The sequence below is a fragment of the Phascolarctos cinereus genome, unplaced genomic scaffold (assembly GCF_003287225.1).
Source record: "Phascolarctos cinereus isolate Bilbo 61053 unplaced genomic scaffold, phaCin_HiC Scaffold_4;HRSCAF=312, whole genome shotgun sequence".
Taxonomy (NCBI): Eukaryota; Metazoa; Chordata; class Mammalia; order Diprotodontia; family Phascolarctidae; genus Phascolarctos; species Phascolarctos cinereus.
In genome coordinates, this window is record NW_027555847.1 from 415,120,579 (window position 1) to 415,141,673 (window position 21,095).

Below are 21,095 nucleotides of genomic sequence, written 5' to 3' on the forward strand. Positions count from 1 at the left end.
AATTAAATGTTATAGGTAAATGAATACTTTTAAGTGTTTGAAGGAGTGGGGAATCTTCTCTGCAAGTTTTAAAATCTCCCAGAAATCTTGTTTCTACTCTGTTTGTTTAGCCATCCCTTTCTTGGTTATTAGTCTGAAAGTAAACTTCAGTCTGTACAATACCACAAATTCTAGGTAGGTGGAATCCAAATTAATGTGGATTTTGCTGTGGTTGTATCACTTGCTTGTTACTGAATCAAATGGAGTAGAGGAAATTATTATGTAACTAACTGAAAGACAGAGCTCCTCTTTATTCCAAAGGTTTCTTCCTCATTTTGGCTTTAGCCATTTCCATGACACTGTTACTTAATATGTGATACATTATGCCTTCTAGAATGGTCTGCACATAATAAAATAGTATGCAAAATGTTATCGCTTTATATGTAAACCTCAGCATGTTTAAAATTAGCAGATGCTAGCTTTGATTAAACCATAATTTTTTTAAAGGCAAGAGCAGATGATTTATGAGTATTGTTTTAAAAAATAGAAATTGTATTACTATTTTAGGATTGCATTTTAAAAATTATAAATTTGGTAAAAACCAAATTCGCAGATGTGTGTATAATCTAACCAAGGTGGCCTTAAATCCCCAGTCAGGGGGTGATAGGCATCAAAGTTCCTGTTTTAATATGTTATCAGGGAGAGCATGTGGTATGCATTTTGTTTGACATTTCTGATGATAGTTTCTCCAATGCCTGAACCCACCCCAAACAGTTTTGAAGCTTGTAATCTTGTAATGGTAAAGCAAGGTATATGCTCCCTACCTGTGCTGAATGGATAACTGAAGAAGGGAAGCCACTTGAGAAGCGAGGGAGGAAAAGTCCCCACTCTTTCCCAGCTTGGTGCTGCAGAGTTGTATTTTATCTGCTTTTTAAAAAAAAATTATAGAATACTCTATAAATATAAGCTATTATTAGTGTTATTCTTATTATTTGAGGCTATTTTGCCCACAAAGCATAACCCCTCATCCTACTGGAAAAAAAGAAAAAAATTATGAACAGACTATGTAAAAACTATTAAGAAAATGCATCAAGAAATGCCAGTTTTTTTTCTGATTTTAAAAGCTTTATTTTTCTCCACCATGTATGTGAATTGTCAAGGTGGCATTTTGTTTTTAGGCAATTGTGGTTAAGTGACTTGCCCAGGGTCACACAGCTAGTAGGTGCCAAGTGTTTAGTCTGAGGCCAGATTTGAACTCAGATCCTCCTGACTTCAGGGCCAGTGCTCTATCACCGTGCCATCTACCTGTCCCTCAAGGTAGCATTTTAAAAAGGTGGAATGAAACCTCATTAAATCAGACTAATTGGTAAGGCCAGCCTGAGTTAAAGAGTTCAAGGAAGTATGAATGGATAATATGACTGTGTGTGTGTGTGTGTGTGTGTGTGTGTGTGTGTGTGTGTGTGTGTGTGAGAGAGAGAGAGTATATGTGTATGTGATATATGTATATATATACATACATGAATATATAACATGTATGTATATGTGATATATAAAATAGATACATATTGCACACGCGCATGCGCACACACACACATACACACACACACACGATAGACAAATGAAGTTGGAGCCCTTTACAGATATCCCAAACTATAGTATGTGTATTCTAGACACTTTTGAACACACTGATCCTGAGCAGGTCAGATAAGGATAAACAAATGGGTGGATAGAATTCCTTTGGTATAAAGGGCTGCACTTGAGGAACTCATTAGTAGCTGTTTCTGTCCACAAGTTCCCCTCTTGCTGGGAAAAGGATCCAAGTCTAAGTAGTTGTATCCATTATTGTTATTATCGTTGTTGTTAAGTTGCACATTGACCAATATATATAGACCAGTATTACTGCCCTTCTTTCTTACTTGGCCCAAGTATGGGGAAACTATATATTAGTTGTTGGTGTGTTTTCTTACTTATTTTAAAAGTGCCCAATGACCTGTATTAGTTCAAATATATACAAGGGAATTATTGTAGATAGCAAAACCACAGGAAAAATGCTTCCTTTATAATTTGGACTGTGATATTTGTTGAATGAAGATGTTAATATATGTAAGACTAAAAACCAATAGAATATACAATACACATTTTTATCAAGAGTTCTTAATCTCGAAAATTTTTTAGTGTTTTTGTTGTTGTTCAGTTGTTTCAGTCACAACTAACTCACTAGGATTCCATTTGGGGTTTTCTTGACGAAAATACTGGAGTGGTTAGCCATTTCCTTCTCCAGCTCATTTTTATAGATGAGGAACTAAGGCAAACAGGGTTAAGTGACTTGCCCAAGGTCACACAGCTAGTAAGTATTTGAGGCCAGATTTCAACTCAGGAGAACGAGTCTTCCTGACTCAAGGCCCAGCACTCTATCCACTACATCACCCAGTAATTATTATACTGTGTAAGAAAAGTTAATAAAATTTATGATCTTTTGAAAAAATGAAAACACAAAGACTTAATCATATATTTCTATCTATCTATCCATCCATCCATCCATCTATCTGTCTACCGCTTAATTGTAGGGAACCATAAAGTTCAGCCTTGGACAGCAGTTACAAACCAAGCCTTAGATGTCGCATGGAGAACAGTAAAGGGACCAGTGATGTTGGGCATATCATTTCTTGCTGCTGCCCTCTGCCACTTAAGAAGCCTATATTTATATTTAGGACATCGGTTAAAATGGTATGTTCTTTTGCCATTTTCTGTATTTTTTTAAAAAAAGCCTCTTTTTGAAGCAGATACTTTTTTATAAATCACCATTTGACCCTACTGTATTTTTAACATTTCAGGTGGAGCGGATACCTGCAGAGAAAATTCAAAAGTAAATATTCTCTTTACAGTCTCTGTTGTTCCTGTCGTGGAAGGGAGTGGAGGGGGAAATTGAAGGAACAAGAAGAGGGAAATTAACAGCTTTTTATGTTCAATTTGGTCTAGAAAACCTCAGTGTGGAGGCAGAAGTTGATCTCCTTGGTTATTGTGCAAGAGAATGGAAAGGAGAAACAAGCCGAGCCAAGCTGATGAGGAAGGTATCACTATTTTTAAAAGCAGGGAAGAAACAAATTCCATCCAACTTTATTTAATGTCAGGGAGCCCAGTTAATTCCAAATTCCAAAGTACAAGTGACTGCTATTTTGTTGGTTAAAACTCCTTGAGTCTTACATTGTCAATTCAAAACTAACATACTCTATACTGCAGACACTATTTAGTGTGGTTGCTATTAAGAAGAACCCTTTTAAATTAGGTTTCATAATTCAGGAAATTTCAGTGTTACAAATGTTTGCTCAATTTGCTGTAATTCAGTGGACATTTATGAAATACCAACTAGGTACTGAGGACATAGAAACAAAACAAAACAGTCCCTGCCCTCTAGGAGATTACATTCTGGGGGTGATGGGGTGGAGAGTAGGTGTAATACACATGTAAGCAAAAAAGTACATACAAAGTAATTTCAGAAAAGAGAAAGCATTGGAAATGATCAGGAAAGATCTCATTTAGGTAGGAACATCCAAGTTGTACTTGGAAGAAAACCAGGGATTCTATAAGATGAAGAGGAAGTGCATCCCAGGCCTAGTGACTCTCTGGGCAAAGGTGGAAAGTCAGGAGAAGGAATGTTGTGATACAGAGAGAGATTAATGTTAAATATTTACTTAGTAACTATTATAACTCCCTTCCTTACTGCAGTAGACTATAAGGTTGTTGCAGAGAGATTCTACCATTTTTATCTTTCTATCTTCAACTTCTAGTATATGTACCTAATAGGTGCTGAACAAATGCTATTTGTATTGAATCTGATTAAATTTCTGACCCTTTGAACTGGGCCCCTTTCAGTTTTTTGGACGTGCTAAGGAATGTGTATGTAATGCTTAACACAAGGTCATTGTATACAAAGAATCTTAGCTGTTGGGTTTTTGTAAATGGAGCAAATTTCACACAACTTCTAAAACTAAGATGAGAAAAAAAGCTTTTTGTCTTCACTCTTTTAGAAAGTAAATCCTTTTAGTGTCTGATCTATTTGAAATATATAATGTGTAGTGACTATAGACCTTTGGTAAGAGAAATTGAGGTAATGGGGAATAAGGGTTCAAAGTGGTTACAATGGTGGCATATCACAGAACAGATTTTTCAATACATATAAAAGAATGAAGCACTGGGTATTTAGGCTAAAATTGGTCCTGTTGATTAACTAAGCCATTGAAAATATGTGTTTTGCTTTCAAAATGTGCATAATTATTAACCAAAAATGACCCTCTCCCTTCAAGTAGGCCAGAAAGTTCAGTGTAGCATTGACATCCATGCCAGTGAGGTCTCCTCACCTCCTGATCTATCTGGCAGTCATGCTAAACATTTTAGCAGGATTAACTAGATGTTGCAACAGCCCAGTAACATACAGAATATATGTAGTCCTTTTAGAGTAGGTGGGCATTCCTTGATCAGGGCAGGAAGAATGCTCTGAAGAGATTTTACATTCTGCTTTACACCTTTTCTTAACATCTTATTTTCTACCTCTCAAACTAATTTTCATTGTAATTGTTTTAAATTTTCTTTCTCATCACCAGGAATGATATCCCTCTGTGCATTGGGTCAAATCACTTGCATGTAACATTGGTATTTATGGTACTGTTTGCCTGGTTTTATTCTAAGCTTTTCCCTGATCACTTTTTGTGTTTGACATATAGGCAGCTGTACCTTGGTGGTCATTAAATATTTACTAAAAGTTCTCAGCATTACTTATAGACTGTACTTCATGGTCCCTGCTGTCTAGGTACTTGCTTTCTAGTATTGCATGATATGGAATCTGTGCAAACGGGCCTAGAGTCGAGGAGACTCGGCTTCCTGAATTCAAATCTGGCCTCAGATACTTACTAGCAGTGTGACCCTGGGCAAGTCACTTAACCATGTTTCCCTCAGTTTCCTCATCTATAAAATGAGCTGAAGAAGGAAAGGCAAACCACTCTAGTGTCTTTGCCAAGAAAACTCCAAAGGTCACAAAGAGTCAGACATGACTGAAAATAACTGAACAGCAACAACAAAAATAATATCCCTTCACATTGAAATAGGAAACAATACAAATGTGAAACAATAACTTTTTTAAAGTTTTTTAAGAAGTTTTTCCATTTGTATTTGAAGCTCTACAGTTAAATTTTATTTTATTTCCTTTCTTTAGACTCTTCCCCTTCAGAATTACAAAAATATATTTTTTCCCCTTTGCTCTAATAGGCTTATGAGGAACTCTTTTGGCGTCATCACATTAAATGTATCCGGCAAGTCAAAGGAGATAACTATGATGCATTAAGATCAGTCCTTTTTCAGATACTCAGCCAGGGCCTCTCTCTCCCATCCTGGATGAAAGAAAAAGACATTGTAAAGGTAGGATGTCATGTTTTAAGCCAGAAAATACTTCTAGTATAATCCTGTGTGAAGTGAAATACTGTAGCACAAACACCTTCATTTCAACTACCCACTTTTTTTGTGTTGTTTTTTTTTTAATGATCAGAGTCTGAAAGGAACCCTGAGAGATGTCACTTAATCCATCCCCTGGGCTCTTATGTAAAAGTGTATTCAAGCTATTCCAGAAAGATCTTGTTTAGATTCTTCCTCAAAATTCATAATAAGGTAGTTGATTCCCTTTATATATGATTCCCTTTATATATATTCTATTTCTCACAACCCCTCACAGTGAGAAAATTTTTCTTAAGGCATGATCTAAATTCTTCGTGAAAATCAATTTTTAAAAGTGTTCCTTTGTTTTAGTACCCATTTATTTTGTTGAACTAAAGCTAAGATATTTAAGGACAGAGAGGATGTGAGGAGAGTCATAGTGTATGATCAACATAATACCTTGTCTTTAAAATTACTCTATGTTTTAAAATTGCTTAGTTAAGATGAATCATTCCCCAAAACACATGCCTTTTGTTAAATATATTTTAATGAAATAGATTGGATCTGTTGACTGTACATTTTTGTTTGTTGTATTTGAACTGTCAGAACTTGTAAATTTTTTAAATAATATGCCTTGTGCAGAACTATAAAATACATGTTTTAATAATGTTCTACTTACATCCTTGGGTGATTGCCAGTTATTTAATTTGGCTAACTATGGGGGGGCACAGTCACATCTATTTTGTGTATCTATGTTGTATCATCTCTTATTTGTGATAAAATGCTAATTATTTCATAACATTTATACTTTTCCCCCCCAAGCTTCCTGAAAAGCTACTCTTTTCACAAGGTTGTAATTGGATTCAACAATACAGCTTTGGCCCTGAGAAATATACAGGCCCAAATGTGTTTGGGAAATTACGTAAATGTGTTGAATTATTAAAGAGTCAGGTAAGTACTTGGAAACAGACTAGAAAGATGAAAAAACATTCAGAAGTAGTAATCAGTCTCCCTTCTGTCATCACTTTCATTGTCTTGGTTCCTGATCTCAGGCATATTAGTTTGTGTTGCATTTAAAGGAGTAGAGAAGAAAGTGTTTTCTTCATCCATTATCTTCCTGTCTGGGTTTGCATCTCTTCCTCCTACCAAGTGGTGAATATCTGCAAGGTTTTTCTGCTTCCACAAAAGAAGGTGAACCATTCTCTTCCCTTCTGTGTAATGACAAGAGAGCAGCCTTCTGGTACTATTCCTGTATTTCCTCCCTTCCTTTCAGGTAGCTGAGAGAGAACAGCCCAGAGAGTCAGGGTTTTATCCCTTCTGGGAAGTCTTGAGAGTACAATGCAACTGATCTTCATTTTGGCCTAGTTCTGCTCCAATATGTAGGTGAAAAAAAATCTGTCTTACAGCCTTTTTTTCCTGTGCATGTGTGTGTGTGTATCTGTCTGTCTCTGAGAGTCTCTGTCTCTTTCTCTATCTCTGTCAGTCTCTTTATTTAGTCAGACACAGTTTGCCCAGTCTTGTTTATGGTGCCCTCCTTGCCCCTGTCTGTCTTGTCTCTGTCTCCCTCTCCCTTTTCTCCCCTCCTTACCTCTCCCTCTCCCTCAGCTTAAGACGGATTGCAAATAAATGTTTGTGAATTCCATCATGATCTTCTTTCTTTGGATTATCATCTGTCTCATAATTTTAGAATTATTATCAAGGATTTCATTTTTTATTATATGGGTTATTTTTGATAGATTTGTATGTTTGTTATTTAAAAATAAATCCCTGATTATACATATGCTTGATAGTTCAACTGATACTAAATTTGTATGTTCTCTACTGACTTGATCATTTCCCTCTATGACATATGTTCCTGTTAAGTTTCTCATGGCGAGGATGAAAGCAACAGACTAGGAAGAATTTCAGGTTGTTTGAACTTGGGAGGCTTTGTCTCTTATGTTGTAATAGACTGTGCCTGACTCAGGCTGGTCTCCTGGTAGTTTAGGTCCAAAATTGGAATGAAATGAGCCGCTCATAGTATATTTAACAGTAAACAAAAGGAGACTTATTTAGCCATGGCAGGGGAATGATGCTCAGGGCAAGGAAGAGATGTTCATCCAGGATAAAGCATAGATTGAGTTTTTCACAGCATCCCAGTCTTGTTCAGGCTTCTGGTCTGTGGTCTGAGAGAAGGGACCTCAGAGAGGGACACTAGCTCCATATGTCCTGGCTGTTTCATAACCAGGTGATTAGGAAGCTACAGCAGTACCCTAAGCCTTTATACCCTGAGCAAATCAAATCTCCGGGACAGTTTCAATAGCTTTTAAAGAAAAACTAGCTTAACTTACATGGAGGTGGGGCAGTATAATTAACTGTGCCCCAGATTGGGAGCTATTGTCTGGCAAAGGACATTCCTTTTCTGAAACCTCAATTAACTTGACATTGGGACAATCCCAGATAATATAGGATGTATCAGAATTCATAGGGGAATAACCTTAAAAATTGTGGTGAGACGGGCTGGTTCTATTCCCATTAGTCAAAGTGAAGGTTATACATTAGATAAAGTTTATTAGCCTCCCACTCTACCCTCCTACTCCTCCTTTACAGCTATGTAATTTGCCTATCATATTTCTCTCTCCTTTATTGAATCATAGACTTTAGAGTTGGATAGAAACATAGAAATTACCTATTCCTACCCCCTCATTTTAAAGAGGAAGCATTAGGACCTCATGTGTCAGCTAGAGAATCTGTCCAAGTAATTAGTACTAGTGTGCATCTTAACTGTGACTTTTAGGAAACCGTGTTCCCACAGCTTTGGTCTAGCTCATTAGTGATACCAATAGAAACTTCAAGCCAGGTGCAAGTGGAAAGAGAGGGCTGGCTCCAGGGTAGGCTGGGACCTGGAGGAAGGGAATATTTCTTACCAATGGGCCTTTGGTTCTCTCAAATCTTAATTCCCAGGCAACTGTCAACCTTCCTTTTCACTAGGACATGTCCTGCTCCTAGTCCACTTGCCTCTGGTAGCATCCAACTCTGGACAGCTGGGCACAGTTAAATTTATGTGGCAACATTCAGTTATTTTAGAACGTGAGATTTGATTTGAGAATCATGAGGAGATGATTTCACTGAGTTTCCTCTGCCTTTGAATGATGGTGGAAGGTAGTAGACCCCTAGAATCTTAACATCCTTTACATAGCAATGGTCAGTGTTTTGTAAACTGAGTTGCTTTATGAACTAAGCGTGAGTGATTTGGGGATGCTGACTTAACACTGTACACTCCTTAAGGTCAGAGTCTGTTCAGCTTGTTGATTATATCACTTGGCACAGTACCATAATATGTAGTTAGATGATATTTAAGGGCTGCTGATGGTAGTTCCGTCTTTCTTGTAATTTTTGTAACCCTTCTCAAGCTTATTTTAAAATTTCTTTTTTAGTGGACAGAGTTTAGTGGTATTAAGGACCAGCACAAGAGAGGAAACATGTGTAACTGCCTTTTTTCTGATGAGAGCCTGGAGTACAAGCTGTATGAAGCTTTAAAATTCATCATGTTATATCAAGTCATCGAAGTGTACGAACAAGGGAAGAGTGAAAAGGCCATTCCCAGTCTTTATCGCCTCCTGTTTTCCAGGGAAACGTCTTCAGATCCTTTAAGTTTCATGATGAATCACCTGAATTTTATAGGTGATACATGTGGATTACAACAGGTAAATGTCAAAAGACAAGTGTTAGAGGAAGGCCCTGGCAATACTCAAGGGGATGGGTAACATGTAGTTCAATTCAATTCAACAAATATTTATTTTTAAATCAATTTTTTTCAATTGACATGAATATTTTTTCTCTCTTGCATTTCTGTCTACCCATATATAAAGAAAAGAAAAGAAAACATAATTTGTGACAAATATGCCTAGTCCAGCAAAACAAATTTCCACATTGGCCATGTCCAGAAATGTTTATTTAGCTATTGGTATGTGTAAGGCTCTGTTAAAGATCTGTATGATTTTAAGGATTTCATAATAAAGGAAAAAAGATACTATTTCTCATTATCCCATGACAGTTAAATGTTTCCTCAGATCTATAACCATGGGGTACCTCATCTGTGATCCTTCACAATGGAGTTTCTAAAAAATCTCTAATGGTTCTTGTCAAATGAAATATTATATGCCCATAACAGAGGCTGACCAGAAGTTAATTGTTTCCTTTGCAATACTCAAAATAAGCTTGATTTTATTGTGTGCTTTATGTTGTTATTTATTTTTAAATATTAAAATTTTATTGCTTCCCTCTTCCTCCTCACTCCTCTTTGGCTCTTTTTTTTTCCTCTAGGAAGTCTAGAAAAATTTTTCCTATATAAATTGTTTGTAAGTTGACCAAAAAACTAATTGGACAACAGTTCAACTTTTGTGTACATCTTTTGCATTTCTTATTTATCCTTATTCCATACACTTTCCCCCAAAATTGTGATCTCTTCATGAGATATAGAGTTATTCTTGTAATTTTCACTCTTGATTTAAGATGAATTCTGGGTACTTGCTCCTAATTCCTGCCTATTCATAGTCTTATATAGGGGACTATAAACAGATTACTTCATTAAAATGTTTTCCTTCACTGTGGTGGAGGAGCAGAAATTTGTTGATATAGTACATTTGTGACCTTTCTCTAATTTTCCTCCCAGATTGACATGTTGATTCTTGGACACTCTCTTGAAGTCAAAATAAAAGTGTTTAGATTGTCTAAGTTTAATACCAGAGACTTTGAAGTATACTATCCAGAGGAACACCACAGGGAATGGCCTGAGATCTGCCTTCTGACTGAAAATGACCGCCATTACCATATTCCTGTCTTTCAAGTATGAGATGGAATTGGTACTATTGCCTACAATAGGAATGAACATGCTTAAAATAAGCTATTGCATGAAAACCAAAGCTTTTATCTGGCTACTGAAGGAACTGAACCTTTTTTTCCCTTCTGGAGTTACGCTGTGATGGAATAAGACCTATGTTGTTCTTTTGGGTGTGTGTTTTCTTCAAAAGACACTGAGAACTAGGATTTATCTGTTTGTTTTTTACCTAGTTCACAGGAGATTTGGTTGTTCAAAATACCTTTGAATGGCTCAGAATGTTGACCAAAGTGAGCCTGTAGTTGACCTAGAAAAACTGACCTTTTAGAAGTCTGTAACCTGAAAATATTGGAACGTTGTTAACGCTAGCCTCAGTAAAAGAAAAGTCCTACTTGGGAATCTTTCCATTTACTGATTATGAGTTGATGTGGCCTTAGCCATATCAACATTATCATCTTCATCCATCAAGAATCTCCATGGTACTTTGGTTTTCTAGAACCATTTGCTTTACTTTTTAAAAAGAAAAAAAAGAGCATGCAAGTGGGGAAACTACTTTTATGCTGTATTGTATGAATTGTTTTATATTATTTTCAACTTTTGTGGCTAGATCTAATTGGCTTAACATTATGTATGCAAAAATGAATGTTCCTATTAAATATTGCATAGTTTAAAACAAACAGATACAAATACTGTACTGTTTCCGAAATGTCAAGCTGTTATGCATCATATGCATTTTTAATATGGAATTACATGCTCTCTGATGTTTGCTTTTGTATCTAATGTTATTTTTGAATGACAGCATTTTTCCTCTGTCATCTACATCAAATGTCATCAGTGTTATGCTCAAAGAAATGTAAATTTATAAGTTAGAGCTTCTACCAAATATTTGCTACTTTGAAGTCATTCACTTAAGGGGAAGGCATAAGGACTCAATATTCCTTGAATACAGTAAGGAATAGTTACTATGAAATGTAAGGAAAGGGTATGTTAGCAAGTGTTATGGTCCATGGAAATCACACCCATAGTTAAAAGAATCTTAATATAATATTTTCATGAACTAAGACTCATGAGAGAAATCTCATAGGTTATTGTGTACAATTGTAGTTCATTTCCTAGCTTAGCTATAGAAAGTTTGAGTCAAGAGGATTTGTATTCCTTATATTCCATATAATCCAGTTCAACATATGGAATCTATGGGTTTGGATTCTATGTAATATTAACTTTGTAATCTCTAAGGATCCTATATCCCTAAAATTCTGTAATTCTAACTAATAACTTTTAAAATGCTTCCTATATGAAAATAGCAGTTTTGAAGTGTGTACTGGTGTGATGTAACTAGCTGACTTTCTATACCAAACTTATGTTTTTCTACCTTTGGATACTGGCTGAGACAGTGACTCATTGGCTGTTCTCTGGTATGTCTATTTGGCAACACTGCTAATTGCTAGAAAGAAATGGCAGCCCATTCTGTTGAGATTTTTAAACCAGGAATTCAGAATTTTAAAGTTACCTATTGGTTTGGACAGTCCTCACTTTCTTCTATTATTTCAGTGCCTACATACTACTAAAAAGACAAAAACCTTATCACAGGGATCAGTATCTCTCATTCTGAAAGTGGTACCCAAAATGATTTTTAATCATTTAATGAATTGCTTCTGTGCCGACTATGTTTTTTCTCTCTTTCTAAGAAGCCCATCTACTCTGAGTCAAAACACAAGTACTGGACTATATGCAGTCCTGCGGGAGCCTAGCCTCCAATTTTAAGGGGATACTCTCTTTTTTCTGGCTATTTAACCCCCCACCATGGTGCCCTGCAGATAAATTGTAGAAAGCTTAAGTTTAGGCCCCTGTCTAGGGTTTTGCCAAAAGGGGAATTTAAAAGGTATTCAGTGTGTAATGTGAATCAGATATGGGACAGGTATTTATTTTCTACATAACAGTATTATCATCTACTGGGAGGATGATATTTAAAGTTTATCGGAACTTAAAGCAGTTTTCAAGATTGATGATTAACCATTTTACATTTCACATCACCTCTGCCGTGTACAAAAATTTCCCCAGTACAGTCTTGGATCAATATTCTTGTTTGTGATCATATTCTCTAATGCCCAAGTTTTTTCTGACATCAGCCAAATATTCTCTCTGGACCTTATGAGTTATGGAGTTCACCTCCAAACCTGGTTATGTCCACCCCAATGCTGATATTCTATATTTTCGAATACTTGAAAACTGCTTTAAGTTCTGATAAACTTTAAATATCACCCTTCCCGTAGACGATAATACTGTTGTGTAGAAAATAATCAGGGAAAGGAAAAACAAATTGGAAAAGGAAAAGAGGACTGGTATAAACTCTTTTATTTGAGACCATGTTTCACATAGGAGTGGTGAGGGGTTAGAGGGAAACAGCACAACTTATTCTCATCACCCCATCACCGAGAATCTAGAGATAAAGTCCACTGTTTGCTGTATGGGAGACTTGATGCAAAACATATTAAATTGAAAGCTGTCTCTTTTTTTAACTGCCTCAGCACTCAGTCCGCCTGCCATGGTCATGGGGTAAGAAGAGGATCAAGGGACCACTAAGGGTTTATTACATCATACTAAAACACCACATGGCTAGAAGAAGGCCCATAAACCTCCAGCTGGTTGATTAGAATCAGGAAGGGCAACTCTGACCATACTCCATGGAGTGGCTCCCAGAATTGTTGAGTATGTGGCAAAACTGAAACTAAACTCTACCGTCTCTTCTTTTCTTCCCTCTGTACCTATCTTCTTTCCTGGATAGCCAGAATATAAAAAGTAAAAATCCTAGAGGAACATTCTCCTCTGCCAATAGAATCAGTCAGCTAGACTCCCTAACTGGGCACCATTAACTATCACTGTTTTCTGCTTTAATCAACTTACCATTTTAATCATTACTCCTTTTACCATTCATTCACTAGGGAGAACCACTGTGGATGCTACACATCCTCCCAAACCCAGCCCTGGAGTCAAAGAATACATTAAGGCTTATTTGGCACCTTCCATCCTCTGGAAAGGTTGCAGATCCCTGCTCTATTAAAAAACATTTTTCCCTTTGGTATCATAATGTGATATTATTGTCAAACCTTCAGAATCCACATAATATTGGCTACATGTGGCACATCAGTTTGCAACTTTGGACTGGAAACCTGAAAGTCAAATGAGAAGATGAGTGGTGTGTAGGTGCTACACTCAGTGTTAGGAGGACAGATTTCTAATCCCATCTTAAACTTGCCCAGGTAAACCTGGGCACGTCACTTAGCCTCTCTTGGCCTCAGTTTCCTCATCTGTAAAATGTAGGGATTGGACTTGATGCCTTCTAAGATCCCTTCCATCTCTAAGTCTTTGATCTGAATATTTCTGTTCATACTTAGGTTTGGAGAGAAAAGAATCTCAAGATAGAATTGTGGGGAGGGGTGGGGAGGGAAAAGCATCCAAAGGTTTGGAAAGTATGAAAAATCAGGTATTAGCCAAATGACCTTTTATTTAGTTGAATATCTTTGGGAAAGTCAAAACATCAAAAATTAATGTCTTGCCTTTGATCTCTAATTAATAAACCCAGTTAACTTGATTTAGTTAGCTGGGCATGGTTTGCTAACTCTCGTCACTGAATATGAATTAGGGGAAAACGTCAGCCTCCTGTGTGATGGCAATATCTGAATGTCTTTCACATTTGTTTTAAGACTATGTAAAATTTTATACATAAAATATAAAGATCTCTTTCATCTTTAATGCATATTCTTATACATTGTGAGAATTTCTGTGAATATGTATTCAAAAGGTTCTTTCCACAGTGGAACATGTTTAATTGCCTAACTAATGCCTAGATTCATTTTATCATCCACATTCTATTAATGAAACACTCTTATTAATAAGAACATAGCTGCCTTTGGGCTAAAAGAGGCAATATGGAAATACCCAGTATTGTCAAGAGTGAGATGAAAAAAATGGCTGCAGAAATAACATGGAGAGATAACATGTCATTGTTGATATAGTATGGAACTTAGAGTTGGAAAAGCCTGGGTTCACATCTGACTTCTGATTCTGATCAGCAGTGTGACCATGGGCAGGTAAGTCACTTAACCTTTTAGCTTCAGTTTCCTCATCTGTGAAATGGGGATAATAATGCTTTTACCTAGCTTACAGAAGTTGTGAAGTTCAAATGAGATAATGCCTGTAAAATACTTAGGAAACTTTAAAGTACTATGATAAATGTCAGTTATTATTAATAACATTCTACTCCAGTTCCAAAGTCCAGCCAAGGTGGCCTCCTCTGCAATCTGTACATTCACTTGGCTAGTTCAGAGTAAGTCTGTGGTATTCTTGAACCAAATCAGATCCTGAGGTACATGTATCCTGGATAGTGTCAGATCCCTGTGCTTGATTTCTAGGTGCTTTTATGGAGCAGATGCAGGATTCTGCATCCTTTCCTAAGCCAGACCTTTTACCTTTCCACTGTATAGCTAGAGTTGATCTCTAGGATTGAAGGCTGAATGAAGGGCAGGAAAGAATAAAAGCTAGTCTCTTGGGTTCCGTCCTTGTCAGCTTCTCCATCTCGTTTTTGAATAAATTGGCTCATTTGTTCAAACACTGTTATTTTGCTCTTTAACCCTAGAACCTAGTATATTTTAAAGTCTTTAACACATCTCAATTTGACTGAAGCAACACCCATTCAGTGATTAAGGGGCTAGGTAAGAAATGAGGTAGAGAATGGCCTCTTTTACTTAGTCAAAAAAAAAATCATTCTGGAAGGGGAAGACCCTCAGGGTTTCTGGCCAAAACAGAAACAATTGCTATTTATGTTCACTCTGAGCCAGTTAGGGCTCAGACAATAATAGCTTAAAAAGGCCAAGGTTTCCCATTGTATCCAGAGCCATCTCTAGTCATCCTAATCTATGTCTTGCCACTGGACCCACATGGCTCTGGAGGAGAAATTGAGGTTGGTGTCTTTGCACATCACTCCTTCACTTATTTAATTCACTTGTAAGTCATGGCATCATCTTCCTGATGTCATGGTCCTCTTTGAGAACAAAGGACAAACAAGAAGAAGAAGTATATTTTAGAAGAAATTTGTGTTTCCTGGTACTAAGTTGAAGTGATATACTTGCTTAGGGGTACTTTTGTAGCAGGTCAGATAGTATTTTCCTTATATGAGGCTGCTAAGTAATGCAATGGATAGAGCCCTGGATCTGGAATCAGGAAAACCTGAGTTCCAGTACAGCCTCAGTTAGTAATTAGCTGTGTGATGCTGGACAAGTCCCTTAACAACTCTGTCTTCCACGTTTTCCTCTACTATAAAATGAAGATAACAACAATATCTATCTCACAAAGTTGTTGTGAGGATCAAATGAGATAACATTTGTAAGGCACTTGGCCCACAGTGATTAATAAATTCTAAAGGCTGACATCTTTATCACTCTATAGCACCTACCCTTCCTCCATCATCTCCTTTCTTTAATTTTGTTACTAGTCCCACCTATCAGCATTCATACTTTATGTAGACATTTAAAATTTTTTTTTGTTAACATTTTTATTTAATTTTTTTAGTTTTCAACATTCACTTCCACAAGATTTTGAGTTCCAAATTTGAGCCCCATCTTGTCCCTCCCCCCAAACCAAGATGGCATGCATTCTGAATACCCCTTCCCCTAATGTGCCCTTCCTTCTATCTCTTCCCCCATTTCTCTTATCCCCTTTCCTTTCAGTTTTCCTGTAGGGCAGGAGAGATTTCTATAGCCCATTTCCTGTATATCTTATTTCCCAGTTGCATGTGAAAAACAATTTTTTTTAACGTGTGTTTTTAAAACTTTGGGTTCCAAATTTTCTCCCTTCCTCCCTCCCCACCCATCCTCCTTAAGAAGGTAAGCAACTCATTACAGGTTATATATGTGTAGTTATGCAAAACACTTCCATAGTAATCATGTTGTAAAAAACTAAGTATATTTCCCTTAATCCTATCCTGCCCCTCATTTATTTTATCCTCTCTTTTGATCCTGTCCCTCCTTAGAAGTGTTTGCTTCTGATTACCCCCTCCCCCAATATGTAGACATTTTTGTTTGTTTATTTTTGTTTTTCAGTAACTCTGGACAAGAGAACATTCCTGCTCTGGGATGGTAGATTTACAGCATGGACTTGAAGAGTCTGAGTCCAATCCCTCTCCCTCATCTCACAAATAAGAAAATAGGTAGAGAGAGGTCAAGTAATTTGCCACAGTTGCACAGCTGGTGAGCGTCTGAATCAGGATTTGAACAGAGGTCTCCTTGAGTCCAAGCCCAATGCTCTATTCACGGTGCCACTTGTTAAATGTCTCTTTGAGACACAGTTTCATCATTTGTTAATATATATATAACTGCAGTTATTATATGACAAATTATCCTGGAACCAAGACTTGTGACTTGGTCACATATATTTGAGCAAATATTTTGTGTTTCTTGTAGCATTAAATGAGTTTTGTAATGTCTAACCAAGGCTATTCCCTTAATTTTTATAAGTATTTGCTATAAATAAACACCCATCCTAATCTTTATAGCCAAAGTGCTACAAAATCCTTTAAAGTACAGATAATCCTTTATTTACAACAGTGATATGTTCTTGGGAAGCGTGAAACTTAGAAATATTTTTCCATGGAAATAAAAAATATTTATACCTTTCAACAGAGGATCTGTTCAGTGATATAGTATTTGTTCATAATTTACAGGAACTTTTTTGTAATTGCATTACCAAAAAAAATTGCAATATTAGTAATTACATTTTGGTTTCATACTCCTTTGTGCTTAAGGATATCCCTCATTAGGTTGTGTCCCGGAGCTCTAGGTTTACAAGAGTTGGGTTCAGTCTTGGAACCATCTCTCAAAAGTCTCTTTGGCTCATACCCTTGGGACTATCAGCACATATAAACATGGAACATTGAAAAAATGCTTCACTTTACAAGTTTAGAAAGATATATGATGGAAGGTAGTAGACAGATATTAAGTAGTAATGTTAGACTGTTTTAGGGTACTATTTTTAAGTTGAAAAAGTCCTATATAATTTTTATTAAAGCAAGTATGTCAATGAAAATTTCTGAACAAATGCAATTAATTAGAGTAGTCCTTGTCTGTAGGCTTCTCAAGTGTTCCCAGAGATGTACTTCCCAATAATTCACAGATCTGCCAGGTCCTTTGCATGCTTCCCTGACTCGAGAGAAAATTTTAGGAAATAGCTTTCAAATATTTATAGGCCAAGCCAATGGACAGCAGAGAATAACAGAAAGCATAGTAAGGATGCATGCTGCAAAAACAAGGATAGCATAAATTCTTCTGTATATATTCCTTCTTACAAATTCGGGCTTGTGGCCAGAGATAGGGAACTTGGTGACCAAGTGCTCTTAGGGAACAGTGAGGAGAAGAGATGGGCTGGCTACAAGGAAGGATTTCTGCTTTGCATACATGCTTGACTACCTACACTACTACCCCCAACCAGCTGAATCTGAGCCAGCTTCATGAGCAAAGAAGGATCCTTAGCTCAGCAGCAGCCAGAGAGCTCTGCCTTAGGATTAGCTTATCACCTCAGTGCCAGATTTTATAGGCAAATATTCCCCAAAGAATAGCAATGTGGCTTTTAAAGACAAGATGGTAAGATGAGGCGGGACAGGTAGGGCATTTTAAAGGCAAGAGTAGTTAATTAGAATTCTGTTTTTCAGGGATTGGAAAAAGCATGTCATTATCGGCATTTTTGTGATTGTTTAGTCATTTTCAGTCATGTCTGATTCTTTGTGATCTTTTTGGGGTTTTCTTGGTAAAGATACTGGAGTGGTTTGCCATTACCTTCTCCAGCCCATTTAATAGATGAGAAACCTGAGGCAAATAGGGTTATGTGGCTTGCCCAGGGTCACAAAGCTAATGTCTCAGTCCAGATTCCAACTCAGGAAGTCATCTTGACTCCATAGTAAGTCATATTTGTATACTCCAGTGCAATCCCTGGGATTAAAAAAAGGAGGACTTCTTTTTTCTTCTTTCCCAAGTAGCATAATATCTGACTGTTAACTCCATCTTGGTTCCATACTGCTTTGTGCTTAATATATCCCTCATTAGTCTGTGGCCCAGAGCTCCAGGTTTATAAGGAACGGGTTCCATCTTGGAACCGTCTCTCAGAAGTCTCTTTGGCTCATGCCCCCAGACTATCAGAAGTTTCCTCATTATACCCCTATTCTGAGTAACCCCTAAGGACAGCAGAATTTATTTCACATCTAAGTCTCCACAAAAATGGGAGAAGGCCCCCAAGCTCTGATACAAAATACATAGGTCATACTTTATTTAATCTGACAAGAAAAATGTGTTAAAAAAAAAAAAGGACTTGTCCTGGAGCCCATGTGCGATGAAAGCAACTACCCTTCATGGAAGGTCTCACTTCCTCATTAGTCCTCCAAACTTAGAGCTCTATTCGAGGTTTGAGGCTCCCCAACAATACACCAGGTTTGAGGTGATGAAGGCCAGTACCAAGGATGGCATCTGTGTGAGGGGAGAGAAGACGACTTATATGATGTTGTGAAGGTAGAAATGATCAGATTTGACAACAGACAGTGTATGGGGTGGGATCACGCTGAGGTTGTGAGCCTGAGCACTGAGAGTATGAAAGTGCTCTCAATTGCCAAGAGAAGAGGGTTTGGGGGAAAAGAGGAGGAGTTCAAATTTTACTTTGACACTTACTGGGTACTTAATGGGCAAGCAATTTAACTGCTCATCTTCAGTTGCCTCGTATAAAATAAAAGTCACCATAGCTATAATGTCTCCTTTTTAGGGTTGTAAGGTTCAAATGAAGTATGTATGGTACTTTGCAAATCTTAAAATGCTATGTAAAAGCCAGTTGTTATTATAGTCTAATTTATATTTTACTCATAGTATTTTAATCACTTAGAGGCAGCAGTGGTATATTGGAGAGAGTGGATAAAGAGCTGGCTTTAGAGCCAGGAAGATCTGAGTTCAAATCCTGCTTCTGACACTTCCTGGCTGTGTGAGCCTGGGAAAGAATCATTTAACCTCTTAGTGCTTCAGGTAGCTCTAAGTCTGTGTTGCAAAGAAGGTGCTGACTTGCATTGGTAAAGGGAGTTTTGTTAGCCATGATTTCTCTGTATTAGTGAAAACATAGGTCCAATCATATGCTTATTGATTGGCTGACTCATCCCCCTACCCCCATCTGTTATACATATTTAATCAACCTTCTCCAACTATGTGCTTCTTTTGGGCAAAGACTGTCTTATTTATTTTTGTATTTCTCCCTGTACTTAGCACATCTGGTTGCATAGAGTAGGCACTTAATAAGTCTGATGAATAGATTCTTCCATAACTCTACCTGAGATCTCCCTAGCTAGTGCCATCTAGGTTCCAAATTGAGTTTGATTCAAAGACTGCTATAATTTGACATATGCATTCCTAAAAGTCATTGCACTTATGCATTAAAAACCTTGTGGGGGAAATGGGGTTAGCCACACAACACTCCAACTCAGTACCAAGGGAAGCCACCACAGCCACAACACAAAGATCTCCCACAATAGGATCAGGTTACTGATCAGAAACCAGCTACAGTCCCATGAAGGGCATAGGTAGGATCTACCTGTGAGCAGGAATTTGAGACCTTCGGTGCAGATTTTTATTTAAGATGCTGGGCACCCCCCTCTCAAACACACACACACACACACACACACACACACACACACACACACACAGAGTTTGGGGCTTATTACCACGGGGTTGGTGCACCATAATAGTTCCCAGCTGGGCTTTTCCCTGAGCAGGTGGCTGGGGTCAAAGGGGCTGTGTCATCGTTGTGTCTGTTTTAGGGTGATGGGGGGCTCATTGAGGTCTTCCTGTCTTCCCTTTTTTAAACCCCATGCCTCCTGCTCCCCCAAGATGTTCTATCCTTCCACTTATTCCCAATAGCTCTCTCTGCATCCTGGACCAGGAAGATGCCCCCACAGCACTTTTTCCCTAGTTGGTGTCAAATATCTCTTCTTCCCACAGCCCCCCCTCCCCACATACACACAGCATGCAGGCAGCACTCCCTCCCCAATGCTTGCACTGTCAAGGTCATCTCCCCCAACCCATACATACCTTGCCAACATGGTGCAGTTTTCCTCAATGATGAAATGCGCATGAGCAAAGGCTCCCACTGAGTTCAAACTGTTCCGTAATATATTAATAATGTTGGAACAAATTTGCATTTTCAAAACAATCATTAGCATAACTTCCTGTACCTCAAGGACCTTACAATCTAACATGGAATAAGAATGTGACAAACCTACAAGGTGGTAAAGCCCTCCTGCATGTAAGTTTCCTTGACAAGGTTAAATCTTTGTCAAGATTAACTCCTCATTAGTAAAGGTACCAGAGAAAGAGTTGGGACCATAAACACAAAAATCAAGCTCTGGGTTGAAGAAGGTGTAACAAATAGAAATGGAGATTCTCCTAAGTCAAATGAATATGCTTCTTGAGGGCTGAGACTTTTGTGTTTTTGTCTTTGTTGTTTGTTCTTGAGGAGGGACTGTGACATTAGAGAAGGGATGCCACGACATGCAAGTAAATTGGATTCACATGAGGGAGGGCATGCAAAGGCACCAGCTTCACTTTCTCCTCCAGAGCCATCTGGGTCCAGTGCCCATATATAGATCAGGACAACTGGAGGTGGCTCAGGAAGCAGTGGGAGACCTTGGCCTTTTCAAGCTAAGGTCTTCAACAGGTCTCAGTCTGGCTGAGGCAATGCCCATTCAGTGATTAAGAAATGAGGCAGAGCTATCACTCTTTGCAGATGATATGATGATAAACTTAGAGAATCAAGTAAAAAAGTTACTTGAAATAATAAACAACTTTAGCAAAAG

General features: G+C 37.6%; 1 protein-coding gene across 4 annotated transcripts in view; it reads left to right on the forward strand.

Annotated features, from left to right (window-relative positions):
* Positions 1 to 16,706, forward strand: part of OTULINL (OTU deubiquitinase with linear linkage specificity like) — a 40,799-nt gene extending 24,093 nt beyond the window's left edge. The window contains exons 2-8 of one of the 4 annotated variants that reach the window (XM_021008630.2): positions 2,547 to 2,706; positions 2,814 to 2,845; positions 2,959 to 3,050; positions 5,242 to 5,391; positions 6,226 to 6,354; positions 8,820 to 9,089; positions 10,058 to 16,706. In XM_021008630.2, the coding sequence (XP_020864289.1) occupies positions 2,547 to 2,706; positions 2,814 to 2,845; positions 2,959 to 3,050; positions 5,242 to 5,391; positions 6,226 to 6,354; positions 8,820 to 9,089; positions 10,058 to 10,237 (1,013 nt within the window). In that variant the 3' untranslated portion in view covers positions 10,238 to 16,706. The remainder of the gene's footprint in view (positions 1 to 2,546; positions 2,707 to 2,813; positions 2,846 to 2,958; positions 3,051 to 5,241; positions 5,392 to 6,225; positions 6,355 to 8,819; positions 9,090 to 10,057) is intronic. The other 3 variants (XM_021008631.2, XM_078153317.1, XM_021008632.2) reach the window with 3 other exon arrangements.
* The last annotated feature ends 4,389 nt before the right edge of the window (positions 16,707 to 21,095 follow it).